Source organism: Phyllobates terribilis, unplaced genomic scaffold (assembly GCF_046119375.1).
Source record: "Phyllobates terribilis strain yellow unplaced genomic scaffold, ASM4611937v1 Scaffold_1__5_contigs__length_1240528914, whole genome shotgun sequence".
Lineage (NCBI taxonomy): Eukaryota > Metazoa > Chordata > Amphibia > Anura > Dendrobatidae > Phyllobates > Phyllobates terribilis.
This window is the reverse complement of record NW_027362761.1, coordinates 529,562,616-529,576,896: the sequence shown is the minus strand read 5'-3', so window position 1 is coordinate 529,576,896 and position 14,281 is coordinate 529,562,616. Positions and strand designations below refer to the sequence as shown.

General features: G+C 47.1%; 1 protein-coding gene across 4 annotated transcripts in view; it reads right to left on the bottom strand.

Moving 5' to 3' along the window:
- ITGA2 (integrin subunit alpha 2) overlaps nt 1-14,281 on the bottom strand; it is a 174,447-nt gene that overhangs the window by 70,164 nt on the left and 90,002 nt on the right. For all 4 annotated transcript variants that reach the window (XM_073680315.1, XM_073680318.1, XM_073680317.1 and 1 more), the window contains one exon: nt 5,625-5,739. In XM_073680315.1, the coding sequence (XP_073536416.1) occupies nt 5,625-5,739 (115 nt within the window). The remainder of the gene's footprint in view (nt 1-5,624; nt 5,740-14,281) is intronic.

Here is a 14,281-nt window from a genome sequence, read left to right as displayed (position 1 = left end):
CAACCCTATTAAATTTAAAGAAATTATATACATACCCAGTATATATACTGTACATACAATATGTAACGAAAAACAATATTACTATTTTTTTTTTATAAATAAGTACAAATAATAATTATAAAATGTAATAATTGTTGGAATGATTATCTATACTTTTATGTAATATAATTTTAATATATAGCAATCTTGCTTCTATGGTGTAACATAAAACCTAATAATTAAAAGATAAATAAATCAATAAGAAAAAAAAATTAAAGCGTAACTAAACTTTGCTGCATTATTTTATATTTTGCAGGCCCTTAAAATCCTTGCAGATGGAAAGGGGTCCAAGATTTGAGACCCCCACGATCACTCAAAAGACTGCTCAGAAGTGTGCAACTCTTGAGGTAGAAGCCAGAGTACGAGAGCAATAGAAAGTCTATGGGTCCGTACTCCGCACAGCGTGTAAGTGGCGGGCAGAGCATCACGTCACTGCCATGCGCCGCCAGTGACTAGCATGTGTGGCGCCCCTGAGGGTTCAGTCGCCACAGAGGTACTGCACCTCACCCAGAGGTGTGGCATCTCCTTCTCTCAGGTAAGGATGGAGTACTGCCCGGGACCCCAACACCTGCACTCAACACTACACTACTCCAGGCCGGCTGGAAGGGCATTATTCACTTCTTTTGCTGCCCCGTCCCTGGCTGGAGTGGGGGAGAACAAAAAGTGAGGGGGAACCCAGTAGTGGGTGTGGGTGGAGGGCGCAGAAGAGGGGAGCACTGTCAGGAGTAATATACAGTACAGACCAAAAGTTTGGACACACCTTCTCATTTAAAGATTTTTCTGTATTTTCATGACTTTGAAAATTGTACATTCACACTGAAGGCATCGAAACTATGAATTAACACATGTGGAATTATATACTTAACAAAAAAGTGTGAAACAACTGAAAATATGTCTTATATTCTAGGTTCTACAAAGAAGCCACCTTTTGCTTTGATGACTGCTTTGCACACTCTTGGCATTCTCTTGATGAGCTTCAAGAGGTAGTCACCGGAAATGGTCTTCCAACAATCTTGAAGAAGTTCTCAGAGATGCTTAGCACTTGTTGGCCCTTTTGCCTTCACTCTGCAGTCCAGCTCACCCCAAACCATCTCGATTGGGTTCAGGTCTGGTGACTGTGGAGGCCAGGTCATCTGGCGTAGCACCCCATCACTCTCCTTCTTGGTCAAATAGCCCTTACACAGCCTGGAGGTGTGTTTGGGGTCATTGTCCTGTTGAAAAATAAATAATGGTCCAACTAAACGCAAACCGGATGGAATAGCATGCCGCTGCAAGATGCTGTGGTAGCCATGCTGGTTCAGTATGCCTTCAATTTTGAATAAATCCCCAACAGTGTCACCAGTAAAGCACCCCCACACCATCACACATCTTCCTCCATGCTTCACGGTGGGAACCAGGCATGTAGAGTCCATCCGTTCACCTTTTCTGCGTCGCACAAAGACACGGTGGTTGGAACCAAAGATCTCAAATTTTGACTCATCAGACCAAAGCACAGATTTCCACTGGTCTAATGTCCATTCCTTGTGTTCTTTAGCCCAAACAAGTCTCTTCTGCTTGTTGCCTGTCCTTAGCAGTGGTTTCCTCCTCTTAACAGTTTTTGAAGAGATGTGTCTGCTGCTAGAACTCTGTGTGGCATTGACCTGGTCTCTAATCTGAGCTGCTGTTAACCTGCGATTTCTGAGGCTGGTGACTCGGATAAACTTATCCTCAGAAGCAGAGGTGACTCTTGGTCTTCCTTTCCTGGGGCGGTCCTTATGTGAGCCAGTTTCTTTGTTGCGCTTGATGATTTTTGCAACTGCACTTGGGGACACTTTCAAAGTTTTCCCAATTTTTCGGACTGACTGACCATCATTTCTTAAAGTAATGATAGCCTCTCGTTTTTCTTTACTTAGCTGCTTTTTTCTTGCCATAATACAAATTGTAACAGTCTATTCAGTAGGACTATCAGCTGTGTATCACCAGACTTCTACACAACACAACTGATGGTCCCAACCCCATTTATAAGGCAAGAAATCCCACTTATTAAACCTGACAGGGCACACCTGTGAAATGAAAACCATTTCCGATGACTACCTCTTGAAGCTCATCAAGAGAATGCCAAGAGTGTGCAAAGCAGTCATCAAAGCAAAAGGTGGTTACTTTGAAGAACCTAGAATATAAAGACATATTTTCAGTTGTTTCACACTTTTTTTGTTAAGTATATAATTCCACATGTGTTCATTCATAGTTTTGATGCCTTCAGTGTGAATGTACAATTTTCATAGTTATTTAAATACAGAAAAATCTTTAAATGAGAAGGTGTGTCCAAACTTTTGGTCTGTACTGTATATAGGGAAGCCATCATGTGCAGGGGTGGATTCAGTGAGATAGAAGAGGAGAGGAGCAGTCTGAGGAGCAGAGTCTCTTCAGGAGCTCTGCTCCAGAGTGGGGCCTAATAAAAGAGGCCCAAGAGTGTAGGACGGCACCCGTACGCCCGAGTCTGCCAGGCGTCAGAGGGATCAGGCCGCAAGAAGGGCACCGGTCCCTGGACTAGCCGAGTTACTTTACGTCTCAGCTAGAAAACCAGAGGCTTCTGCACTTTCAAGGTGCAGTTGCCACATCCGCACTTAAGCCGCCGAAAAGGGCACCAAGCCAGGTACGGGAACTTTAAGTTGCCCAGAGGGATCTCAAGGTACCTGATCGGGACTTTGTGCGGCGGGGCGCAGGGCAGGAGGTAGAGACCCAGCGCGGAAGTCGGCTAAGAAAGGAACATACAGAGGGGGGTCCCGTTAAGTGCTCTTGAGAAACTTGAAGGAGTGCTGAACCCCTGCCTGGTAACCGCAGCGTGACATGGGAGACTGTCTGCTATCTAGTGCTACCTGAGGAAAATAAATGACTGTGAGTAAACTCGGATGACTGCACCCCACTGTTTCTGTCAGTTATTTCTACCACGCTATCGCTCCCGCACTGCAATGCCCAGCATCACCATCTGCACCTACACTGCCCTGGAGCTGCGCTCTGCCTGTGGAGAGCCGCACCAAATCAGCTGCCCTAACATCTGCTCCAGAGGTCTGCAGCAGCGCTGGTACTCATTACCAGGAACCACAGGTGGTGTCACGAGACAAAACTGTTATTCGTCCCATCAAGTAACAAACCCCTTTTAAGAGTGACGCCAGGGTACGGTCCTGGGAGCCGACCGCCGTGACATCCCAAGAAGGCAAAGGCCCGGGTACCGAGTCCCCCATACCCCCCCTGGGCGAGTCACATGCCTATGACAGCTCCTGATTGGCCGACGGCTTGTATTGAGGTGCAGGGAGCCAGCGGGTCTCTGCACCTCTACACATTTTAGATGACTGTGCATCCCTTGGATGCACACCAAGCTGAGATTGCTGTTGACATCAGTGGGCGCCCCATCTGCATGAGCCCGGTTGCAGAGTGTTACGCCCCTGGCAGGAACAAGTAAAGAGGACACATAGACTGCAAGTGCACTGATATGCTCACCAGTGCACTTGCAAACTTAATTTGCATATCAATAAAAAAAGAATTTCGACACAACAGCAGAGTGGATACCACTGTAATAGGCATTTTTTTTATAATGTTTTATGCTGCTCTATCAAGCACTACCTTTGCAAGCATAGGGGTTGGTGTAACTGACAGGTTATTATTATTATTTATTATTATAGCACAATTTATTCCATGGCACTTTACATGTGAAAAGGGGTATACATAATAAAAAACAAGTACAATAATCTTAGACAACTGAAGTCACCGACTGGTACAGGAGGAGAGAGGACCCTGCCCGCGAGGGCTCACAGTCTCCAAGGGATGGATGAAGATACAGTAGGTGAGGGCAGAGCTGGTCGCGCAGTGGTATGGTGGAGCGGTGGTTAGGCTTAGGTTGTAGGCTTGTCGGAAGAGGGGGGTCTTCATGTTCCTTTTGAAGGTTTCATCAGTAGGCGAGAGTCTGATATGTTGGAGTAGAGAGTTCCAGAGTAGGGGGATGCACTGGAGAAATCTTATATGCGATTGTGGGAGGAGAAGATAAGAGGGGAGTAGAAAAGGAGATCTTGTGAAGATTGGAGGTTGCGTGCAGGCAAGTACCGGGAGACTAGGTCACATATGTATGGAGGTTGTGAATGGCTTTGTATGCCGTGGTTAGGGTTTTGAACTGGAGTCTCTGGGCAATGGGGAGCCAGTGAATGGATTGACAGAGAGGAGAGGCCGGGGAATAGCGGGGGGACAGGTGGATTAGTCGGGCAGCAGAGTTTAAGATAAATTGGAGGGGTGCGAGAATGTTAGACGTGAGGCCACAAAGCAGAAGGTTGCAGTAGTCGAGGCGGGACTTGATTGAGATGATGAGGACGTGCACTAGTGTTTTTGCAGATTCGTGGTTGAGGAATGAGTGGATCCGGGAGACATTTTTGAGTTGGAGTCGGCAGGAAGTGGAAAGGGCTTGGATATGTGGTTTGAAGGAGAGATCAGAGTCCAGGGTTACCCCGAGGCAACGAGCTCACGGGACTGGGGAGAGTGAGCAGCCATTGACACTGATAGATAGGTCGGATGGGGGGGTTGAGTGAAAAGATGATGAATTCTATTTTGTCCATGTTAACTTTTAGAAATCTAGAAGAAAGATGAAATAGCGGACAGACATTGTGAAATTATGGTTAGTAAGGAGGAGATATCGGGGTAGATCTGTGTGTCATCAGCATAGAGGTGGTACTGGAAGCCATGAGACTCTATGAGCTGTCCCAGACCGGTTTTCCTTAACATTATTTATAAATGGTACAAATAATAATAATAGTGGTAAAAATGTAATAATAAACATCAAAATATCACTGCTCATATAGAATAGTATTTTAAAAGGGCTGTCCAGGACTTAAACGTTGACGACCTATCAATAGTACAAGTCGTGAATATGAGATGGGTCTGGGTACGACTGATCAGCTGAAAACTGCTCCGGCAGCGGCCAGGTATAAGCGATCGGAGAGGAACATTGCAGCCCCGTACGTTGCTTAGTAGTTGCTACAGAGTAGCTGTTTATCTACCCCCTATATATCAGCTACATCCAGATATTACAGGGGCAGTTTTGGAGGAGCTGGACTCCCACCAATCACAGATTGATAGGTCCTCGATTGTTAAGTCCTGAAAAATTCCATTAATAATAATGAAAATATCAATATTTATTTTAAGATATAATATTACATATACTTATGTGGTATTGATTGTGAATTATAATAATAATATCATTATGACGATAATAAAAGAGGTTGTTCCCTTTTAACAACTTTTGTCCGAAACTTTGCTTTACTTACACTCCCCAGGTCCAGCACTGAATCTACATGGACAAAGCTGCTGAACACAGCGATTGGCTGCAGCATTGTCAACGTGACATCACCTCTGCAGCCAAACAACCAAGAACAGCGCAACAGCAGAGACTCAGCGTTGGACCCGGGGAGGATAATTCAAGATCAGTTTCTTTGTTTTTTTACACAAAACTGACCTTACGAGAACATATTGTTAAAAGGGGACAACCCTTTTAAGAAGAGAGGAGTTATGAAAATGCACAATCATCTTGAAAGTAGACACAATTTCCATGATTCACTTACTTTGAATAGCTGGTGAAAAGCTTCTTAGCACTTGGAAGGTCGGACTAATGTCAGTGCACACGCCTGTAGCATAATAAGTCTTTCCACACTGCTGGGCCCATAAGGGGCCACATGTCTGCAAAGAAGAGACAGATACATGCTGCATGGTCACTGCTGCAGAAATCAATAAAATATCAGCAGAATATGCAATAAAAGTCAGATTGATGTCCCACTTCTGAGACCCATCATTGAGGCTCATTCAGACGTCTGTTTTTCATGCATGTGTTCTATCCATGTTTTTCACAGATAGAAGACGTATGCACTATAATATATCAAACTGTTCATTGTAGATGAGAAAAACTTTTGAAATTCAAATTCACCGACTTTACTGAATTTCTCCCCAAAATGAAATTTTTGGAGAATAAAATTCAGCAAATCTCAATTGCTTTGAAAATACTTGTAGGGGAAAGAAGAGGAAGAGGACCCCACTAACTATAAGAGCTTCTATTCTACAGAAGAGAGAGGACCCGCTGACCATAAGAGCTTATGACGCGCCCCCCTGGGCCGTGGGGTACTCGGTAGCCGGGCCGGTCGGTGCTGGGGATATCACGGTGGCAGTGACCGTGACCCAGGGCGGTCAATTAAAGGGAAAGTAAAAGGGGAATAAAGTTTTTATAGAGATAATGTTTGTGACGCCACCTGTGGTATGCGGCTATATGGGGGCCGCCGCTGCTGTGCAGATCCTCTGGAGCTGATGGTGACGCAGCAGAGTTGGTTCAGCTCTCCACAGGTAGAGCTAAGCTCCAGGGCAGGATATAGGGGTTTTATGAGGTAGATGTTGCTGGTGCTGTGTAGTGCAGGGCTGGTGATGGCGCAGCAATAATTCCAGAACACAGTGGGTGCAGTCTTCAAGGTTTACTCACAGTTGTTCAAGACTCCAGGTTACCAGGGCCACTGTGTAACCTCCCACGTCGTCCTGTGTTCACCAGGGAAGGGGTTCAGCGACTCTCAAGTCTCTCAGGAGTACTTAAAAGGGACCCCGTTCTATGTTCCTTTCACAGTCGTCTTCCCTGCGCTGGCTCTCACCCTCCTGCCCTGCGCCTCACAATCAGTGTCCCAAGCCGGTAGCCTTTGGTCTTGTCGGGCGACGTGCAATCCCCTGGACCCTATGCGGCCACCTTTTCGCGATATAATCGTGGTGGTTGGCTATTGCACTTTGCAAATATTGCAGCCTCCGGTTATGTAGCTGAGCCTAATTATTCTCCACTAGTTTAGGGGCCAGTCCCCTCTGCGGCCTGATCCCTCCACGTCCATGTATATTCGGGCGTACGGGTGGCTTCCTGCACTCACAGTGCCCCTGGTATCCCTTCTGATTCTGGAGCCTTCCCTCTGCTCCCGTCCTCTCTCTCCTGGGCCTATTTTACCAGGCCCACTCTCCTCTCTCTACTCCTCCTGAGCAGAGCTCCTCCAGAGCTCCTGCTCCCAACTCTAGACTCTGAACTCCCCCTCTCTAGAACCTTCCACCTTCTCTTTTATACTCCTACCCTGACAGTGCTCCCCTGATCTTCTTCCTCCATCCACACCCACTACATGGTTCCACCCTCCAGCTAGGGACCAGGGACTGTGCTCTCCCTTAGGAGCAATCTCACCCTTCCCTACTGGAGTGGAGTGTGTTGGATGTGGGTGTGTGGGTCCCGGGTAGTACTCCATCCTTACCTGAGAGTGGGGCACCACACCTCTGGGTGAGATGCAGTACCTCTGTGGCGACTGAACACGCAGGGGCGCCACACTTACACTCTACAGGAGAGAGAGAGGACCCCGCTGACCATAAGAGCTTACACTCTACAGGAGAGAGAGAGGGCCTCGCTAATCATAAGAGCTCACACTCTACAGGAGAGAGAGAAGATCCCGCTGACCATAAGAGCTTACACTCTACAGGAGAGAGAGAACCCCACTGACCATAAGAGCTTACACTCTACAGGATTACACTCTGCAGGAGAGAGAGAGGACCAGGCTGGCCAAAAGATTTTACACTCTACAGGAGAGAGAGGACCCCGCTAATTATAAGAGCTTACACTCTACAGGAGAGAGAGAGGACCCCGCTGACCATAAGAGCTTACACTCTACAGGAGAGAGCGGACGAGAGAGAGGAAGAGAGAGAGAGGAAGATAGTGGAAGGAAAAGAGAGGAAGAAAGAGAGAGAGAAGGGCCTCTGCTGACCATACAGGAGAGAGAGACTTACCCAGTGACTCTGAAGTTGGAAAACGCCTCTGCCATAAAAACTGGGCTCCGCTGGTAACCGCGGATCTGTGATGGCCTCGGTACTGACCACCACTGTACAAGGAATGACAATCTCAGGGCATTAAGGGGAGCAGTGTGGTAAATGGTGCCAGCTAAGTTTTTTTTTTGAATCGTGAACTGGATCTCAAAGTGTTTGCATGAAACTGCGAATTCCAAAACATTAGACTCCGCGGATATAGCTATATCTGCTCATCTCCACTATTCATATGTCTTTGGGATTTTTGCAGATCTTGAGTCCACAAAACAATCTGAGACTAGTGATTAGCGAGCAGTAAACTGCTTGAGTGCTTGGTACTTGAATCAAACAGCTCAGACACTCAGAAGTGCTCGACTCGAGTACCGAGCATAACTTAAGTCAATGAAGGATTCGAGCATTTTTTCAGGAGATCTGCACTCGACGGCCGGGTAGGCGGACGATGAGAGAGAGCGAGAGATCTCTATTAGTATAGAGGGAGCTCATTTAATTCTGAATCAGTTGAGCCATGCTGCACTGGGAGAGCAGGGACTCCTCTGTCAGCTGGACTCTTTGTGAGTTGAAGAGCTCTGGGGGTGTGGTCTCTCTTCTGCCATAAAAAGCTCACTTGAATCATCTGAGCCGCACACCTCACTGAAGCCAGATCTATCCATCCATATCCATCCATATCCATCCATCCATATATATCCATCCATCCATCCATATAAATCCATCCATCCATATCCATCCATCCATCTATATCCATCCATCCATCCATCTATCTATATCCATCCATCTCCATCCATCCATCCATATATATCCATCCATCTATCCATATCCATCCATCCATATCCATCCATCAATATCAATCCATCCATATCATCCATATCCATCCATCCATATCCATCCATCTATCCATCTATATCCATCCATCCATATCCATATCCATCTATATCCATCCATATATCTGTGTCACCCTGGCCTGGATGCCACAAAATGTATTAAAGCTCTGTCTGAGAGCAAGGGGGAGGTTCTCTAGTCAGGGGAACATTAGCATGCAGTACCTCCTGTCTCAGGCCAGTAGGGGGAGCAGGCTGCCCCTATAAAAGCTGGTACTGGGGGCAGGGTTAGGAAGAACTTGATGGCCTGTCTCAGCACTGAGACTTGTCCCAGAGCAGAGCAGGGACAGACAGTTTTGTATTGCACCTAAGAGGAAGTGTGGCAGGAGGAGAGCCACAAGCCAGAGACAAGAGGTGAAGTGAGCCTGTCTTGGCAGATAAAAGACTTACTTTACCAGACTTTGGTGTCTGAGGCTGGGAGGATTCCACATCCTCCAGCAGAGAACCAGTCCGCAAGGGACTGTATATTCCTTGGCCTAAGAAGCCTGGAGGCTCTGCCACAACAGAAGGGACCAGCAGAGCCGTACAAAGCTGGGAGCAGAAAGGAACCCACGTCGCAGGTCATACAGGCGAGAATACACGGAAAGCTCGGAAACGTGGGCTGTTACCCCATAACGAGGAGATAGCACAGAAAGCACGGTAGGCCTACACCCTCACCCTGACCAGGGCCAATTTCCCTGTTGCTCTCAGACATCCAGGTCCCCTCCTAGCTGGGACTGTTTGTGGGTCAATTTACCTGTTCTAGTAAAGACCCTGGACTGCAACCTGTTGTCTGCGTGCTTCTTGCTCCTCCAGCACTATCAGCACTGGGACTCTCACTACCATCACTCCCACCATCCACTACACTGCCCTGGGGCCGCACTCTTCCCGTGAGGAGTCACACCATCCCAGCTGCATACATCACCAGCCCCAGCGGTCTGCCTTGCAGCAGCGGTTCCTAATGACCGCAAATCCACGGGTGGCGTAGTCGGACATAATCATCAGCACATAACGGACTACCACTGGCCTGACCACCCTGAGCCACGGAACCGGGTTGCCACTACTACTCCCACCGTTCCCCTATTGCCCGGATCCGAGTGCCCCACGGCCCAGGGGGCAAGTCATATCCATCCATCCATATTCATCCATATTCATCCATATCCATCCATATCCATCCATCTATATCCACCCATATCCATCCATCAATATCCATCCATATCCATCCATCCATCCATATTCATCCATATCCATCCATATCTATCCATCTATATCCACCCATATCCATCCATCTATATCCATCCATATCCATCCATCCATCCATATCCATCCATCCATCTATATCCATCCATATCCATCCATACCCATCCATCCATATCCATCCATCATCTATATCCATCCATCCATCTATCCATATCCATCCATCCACATGCATCCATCCTTATCCTTCCATCCATATCCATTCATCCGTCCATCCATCCATCCATATCCATCCATCCATCCATCCATATCCATCCATCCATATCCATTCATCTCCATCTCGAGTACCGAGCATAACTTAAGTCAATGAAGGATTCAAGCATTTTTTCAGGAGATCAGCACTCGACGGCCGGGTAGGCGGACGATGAGAGAGAGCGAGAGATCTCTATTAGTATAGAGGGAGCTCATTTAATTCTGAATCAGCTGAGCCATGTTGCACTGGGAGAGCAGGGACTCCTCTGTCAGCTGGACTCTTTGTGAGTTGAAGAGCTCCGGGGGTGTGGTCTCTCTTCTGCCATAAAAAGCTCACTTGAATCATCTGAGCCGCACACCTCACTGAAGCCAGATCTATCCATCCATATCCATCCATATCCATCCATCCATCTATATCCATCCATCCATATCCATCCATCCATCTATATCCATCCATCCATATCCATCCATCCATCTATATCCATCCATCTCCATCCATCCATCCATATATATCCATCCATCTATCCATATCCATCCATCCATATCCATCCATCAATATCAATCCATCCATATCATCCATATCCATCCATCCATATCCATCCATCCATCCATCCATATAAATCCATTCATATCCATCCATCCATCTATATCCATCCATATCCATCCATCCATCGCCATCCATCCATCTCCATCCATCTATATCCATCCATCCATATATAGTCATCCATCCATCTATCCATATCCATCCATCAATATCAATCCATCCATATCCATCCATCCATATCCATCCATCTATCCATCTATATCTATCCATCAATATCCATCCATCCATATTCATCCATATCCATCCATATCCATCCATCCATATCCACCCATAACCATCCATCTATATCCATCCATATCCATCCATCCATCCATCCATATTGATCCATATCCATCCATATCCATCCATATCCATCCATCCATCCATACCCATCCATCCATCCATCTATATCCATCCATACCCATCCATCCATATCCATCCATCATCTACAGTGGTGGCCAAAAATATTGGCACCCCTGCAATTCTGTCAGATAATACTCAGTTTCTTCCTGAAAATGATTGCAATCACAAATTCTTTGGTATTATTCTCTTCATTTAATTTGTCTTCAATGGAAAAAACACAAAAAGAATTGTCCTAAAGCCAAATTGGGTATAATTCCACACCAAACCTAAAAAAGGGGGTGGACAAAAGTATTGGCACCCTTTGAAAAATCATGTGATGCTTCTCTAATTCGTGTAATTAACAGCACCTGTAACTTACCTGTGGCACCTAACAGGTGTTGGCAATAACTAAATCACACTTGCAGCCAGTTAAAATGGATTAAAGTTGACTCAACCTCTGTCCTGTGTCCTTGTGTGTACCACATTGAGCATGGAGAAAAGAAAGAATACCAAAGAACTGTCTGAGGACTTGAGAAACCAAATTGTGAGGAAGCATGAGCAATCTCAAGGCTACAAGTCCATCTCCAAAGACCTGAATGTTCCTGTGTCTTCCGTGCGCAGTGTCATCAAGAAGTTTAAAGCCCATGGCACTGTGGCTAACCTCCCTAGATGTGGACGGAAAAGAAAAATTGACGAGAGATTTCAACGCAAGATTGTGTGGATGGTGGATAAAGAACCTCGACTAACATCCAAACAAGTTCAAGCTGCCCTGCAGTCCAAGGGTACAACAGTGTCAACCCGTACTATCCGTCGACGTCTGAATGAAAAGGGACTGTATGGTAGGATACCCAGGAAGACCCCACTTCTTACCCCGCGACATAAAAAAGCCAGGCTGGAGTTTGCCAAAACTTACCTGAGAAAGCCTAAAACGTTTTGGAAGAATGTTCTCTGGTCAGATGAGACAAAAGTAGAGCTTTTTGGGAAAAAGCATCAACAGAGTGTACAGGAAAAAAAAAGAGGCATTCAAAGAAAAGAACACGGTCCCTACAGTCAAACATGGCGGAGGTTCCCTGATGTTTTGGGGTTGCTTTGCTGCCTCTGGCACTGGACTGCTTGACCGTGTGCATGGCATTATGAAGTCTGAAGACTACCAACAAATTTTGCAGCATAATGTAGGGCCCAGTGTGAGAAAGCTGGGTCTCCCTCAGCGATCATGGGTCTTCCAGCAGGACAATGACCCAAAAAACACTTCCAAAAGCACTATAAAATGGTTTTAGAGAAAGCACTGGAGACTTCTAAGGTGGCCAGCAATGAGTCCAGATCTGAATCCCATAGAACACCTGTGGAGAGATCTCAAAATGGCAGTTTGGAGAAGGCACCCTTCAAATATCAGGGACCTGGAGCAGTTTGCCAAAGAAGAATGGTCTACAATTCCAGCAGAGCATTGTAAGAAACTCATTGATGGTTACCGGAAGCGGTTGTTCGCAGTTATTTTGGCTAAAGGTTGTGCAACCAAGTATTAGGCTGAGGGTGCCAATACTTTTGTCCGGACCATTTTTGGAGTTTTGTGTGAAATGATCAATGATTTGATTTTTGCTTCATTCTCTTTTGTGTTTATCCTTGCAAGCAAATTAAATGAAGAGAATAATACCAAAGAATTTGTGATTGCAATCATTTTCAGGAAGAAACTGAGTATTATCTGACAGAATTGCAGGGGTGCCAATACTTTTGGCCAGCACTGCATATCCATCCATCTCCATCTATCCTTATCCTTCCATCCATATCCATTCATCCGTCCATCCATCCATCCATATCCATCCATCCATCCATATCCATCCATCTCCATCCATCCATATATATCCAACCATCCATCCATCTATCTGATGCACCCCCTGGGCCATGTGTGTAGGGAAATACCCGGGGCCGGATCTCTGTATAATACTGGGGGTTGTAGTCTTCCGTGGCGGCGACCCGGTCCCGTGGCTCAGGGTGGTCAAACCAGTGGCACTCTATTTATGTGGTTTTTATCATATTAAATGTCCGACTACGCCACCCGTGGATTGCGGTCACTGAGAACCGCCGCTGCGTGGCAGACCACTGAGGCTGATGTTGTGTGCGCAGCAGGAGGTAGTATAACTCCCCACTGGAGGAGTATAGCCTCAGGGCAGTGAGTGCAGATGATGGGGGTGATGGTGCCGGGAGCAGCAGTAATGACGCAGAATCCAGTGATGCAGTCCAGGGTCTTTACTCACAGTTTTACACTCCAAGCCACTTCTGCAGATGATGGCTGCCCACGTCGTGCTGTGCTCACCAGGTGAGGGGCTCGGCCTACTCGCAGGTACCTTTGGAGTGCTTTCCAGGACCCCCCTCGTGTGTCCTTTCTCTGGCCTGTCGTACCCCACAATTGACCACGTTTCTGTCCAGCTGCCTCGGGCCTTGACGGGCAAACGTATGTTCCTTTTCCCTGGGTCCTATGTGGTGCCTTCCTAACGGGTGTAGTGAGGGGCCGTGCATGTACAATGCCACGGCCTCCGGTTGCTAGCTGAGGGTAGATGCTCTCCTCCACTAGATGAGGGATCCGATTCCCTTTCTTGGCCTGACCCCCCTACTCTGGTAGCGGCGGGCGTGCGGTGGCGGCTGGCCGGTCCGCACCCCTGGGGTCCCTTCAGTCTTCTCTTAGAGCTTCCTCCATTCTTCTTCCTTCCCTCCTTCTCCTTCTGTTTCCTCCCTCCAGGCTCAGGCCTTAAGATTTGGCCTGCCTGCGGAGCAGAGCCCATGCAGAGCCTCTGCTCCCTCTCACTTCCTACTACTTTCTCCTTCTTTCTCTTTCTGCTCTGACTCTAAGATGGTGGTCACCATATATACTCCTCTATACAGTGCACCCAGGATCTACTCTCCCCACCCACACACTACCGGGTTCCCCCTTTCTAGGTGTTCCCTCCCCCCACTCCAGCCAGGGACAGGGACTGTTGTGCTCACACCCGGGAGAATCGTCGCCCTGTCCCCCCCAAAATGTGGTGTAGTGCATGTGGGTGTTAGGGTCCTGAGCCACACTACATCCTTACCTGGAAGTGAGATATCACACCTCTGGGTGAGATGCAATACCTCTGTAGCGACCGAACCCTCGGGGCGCTACATATCCATATCAATCTATCCATATCTATCAATATCA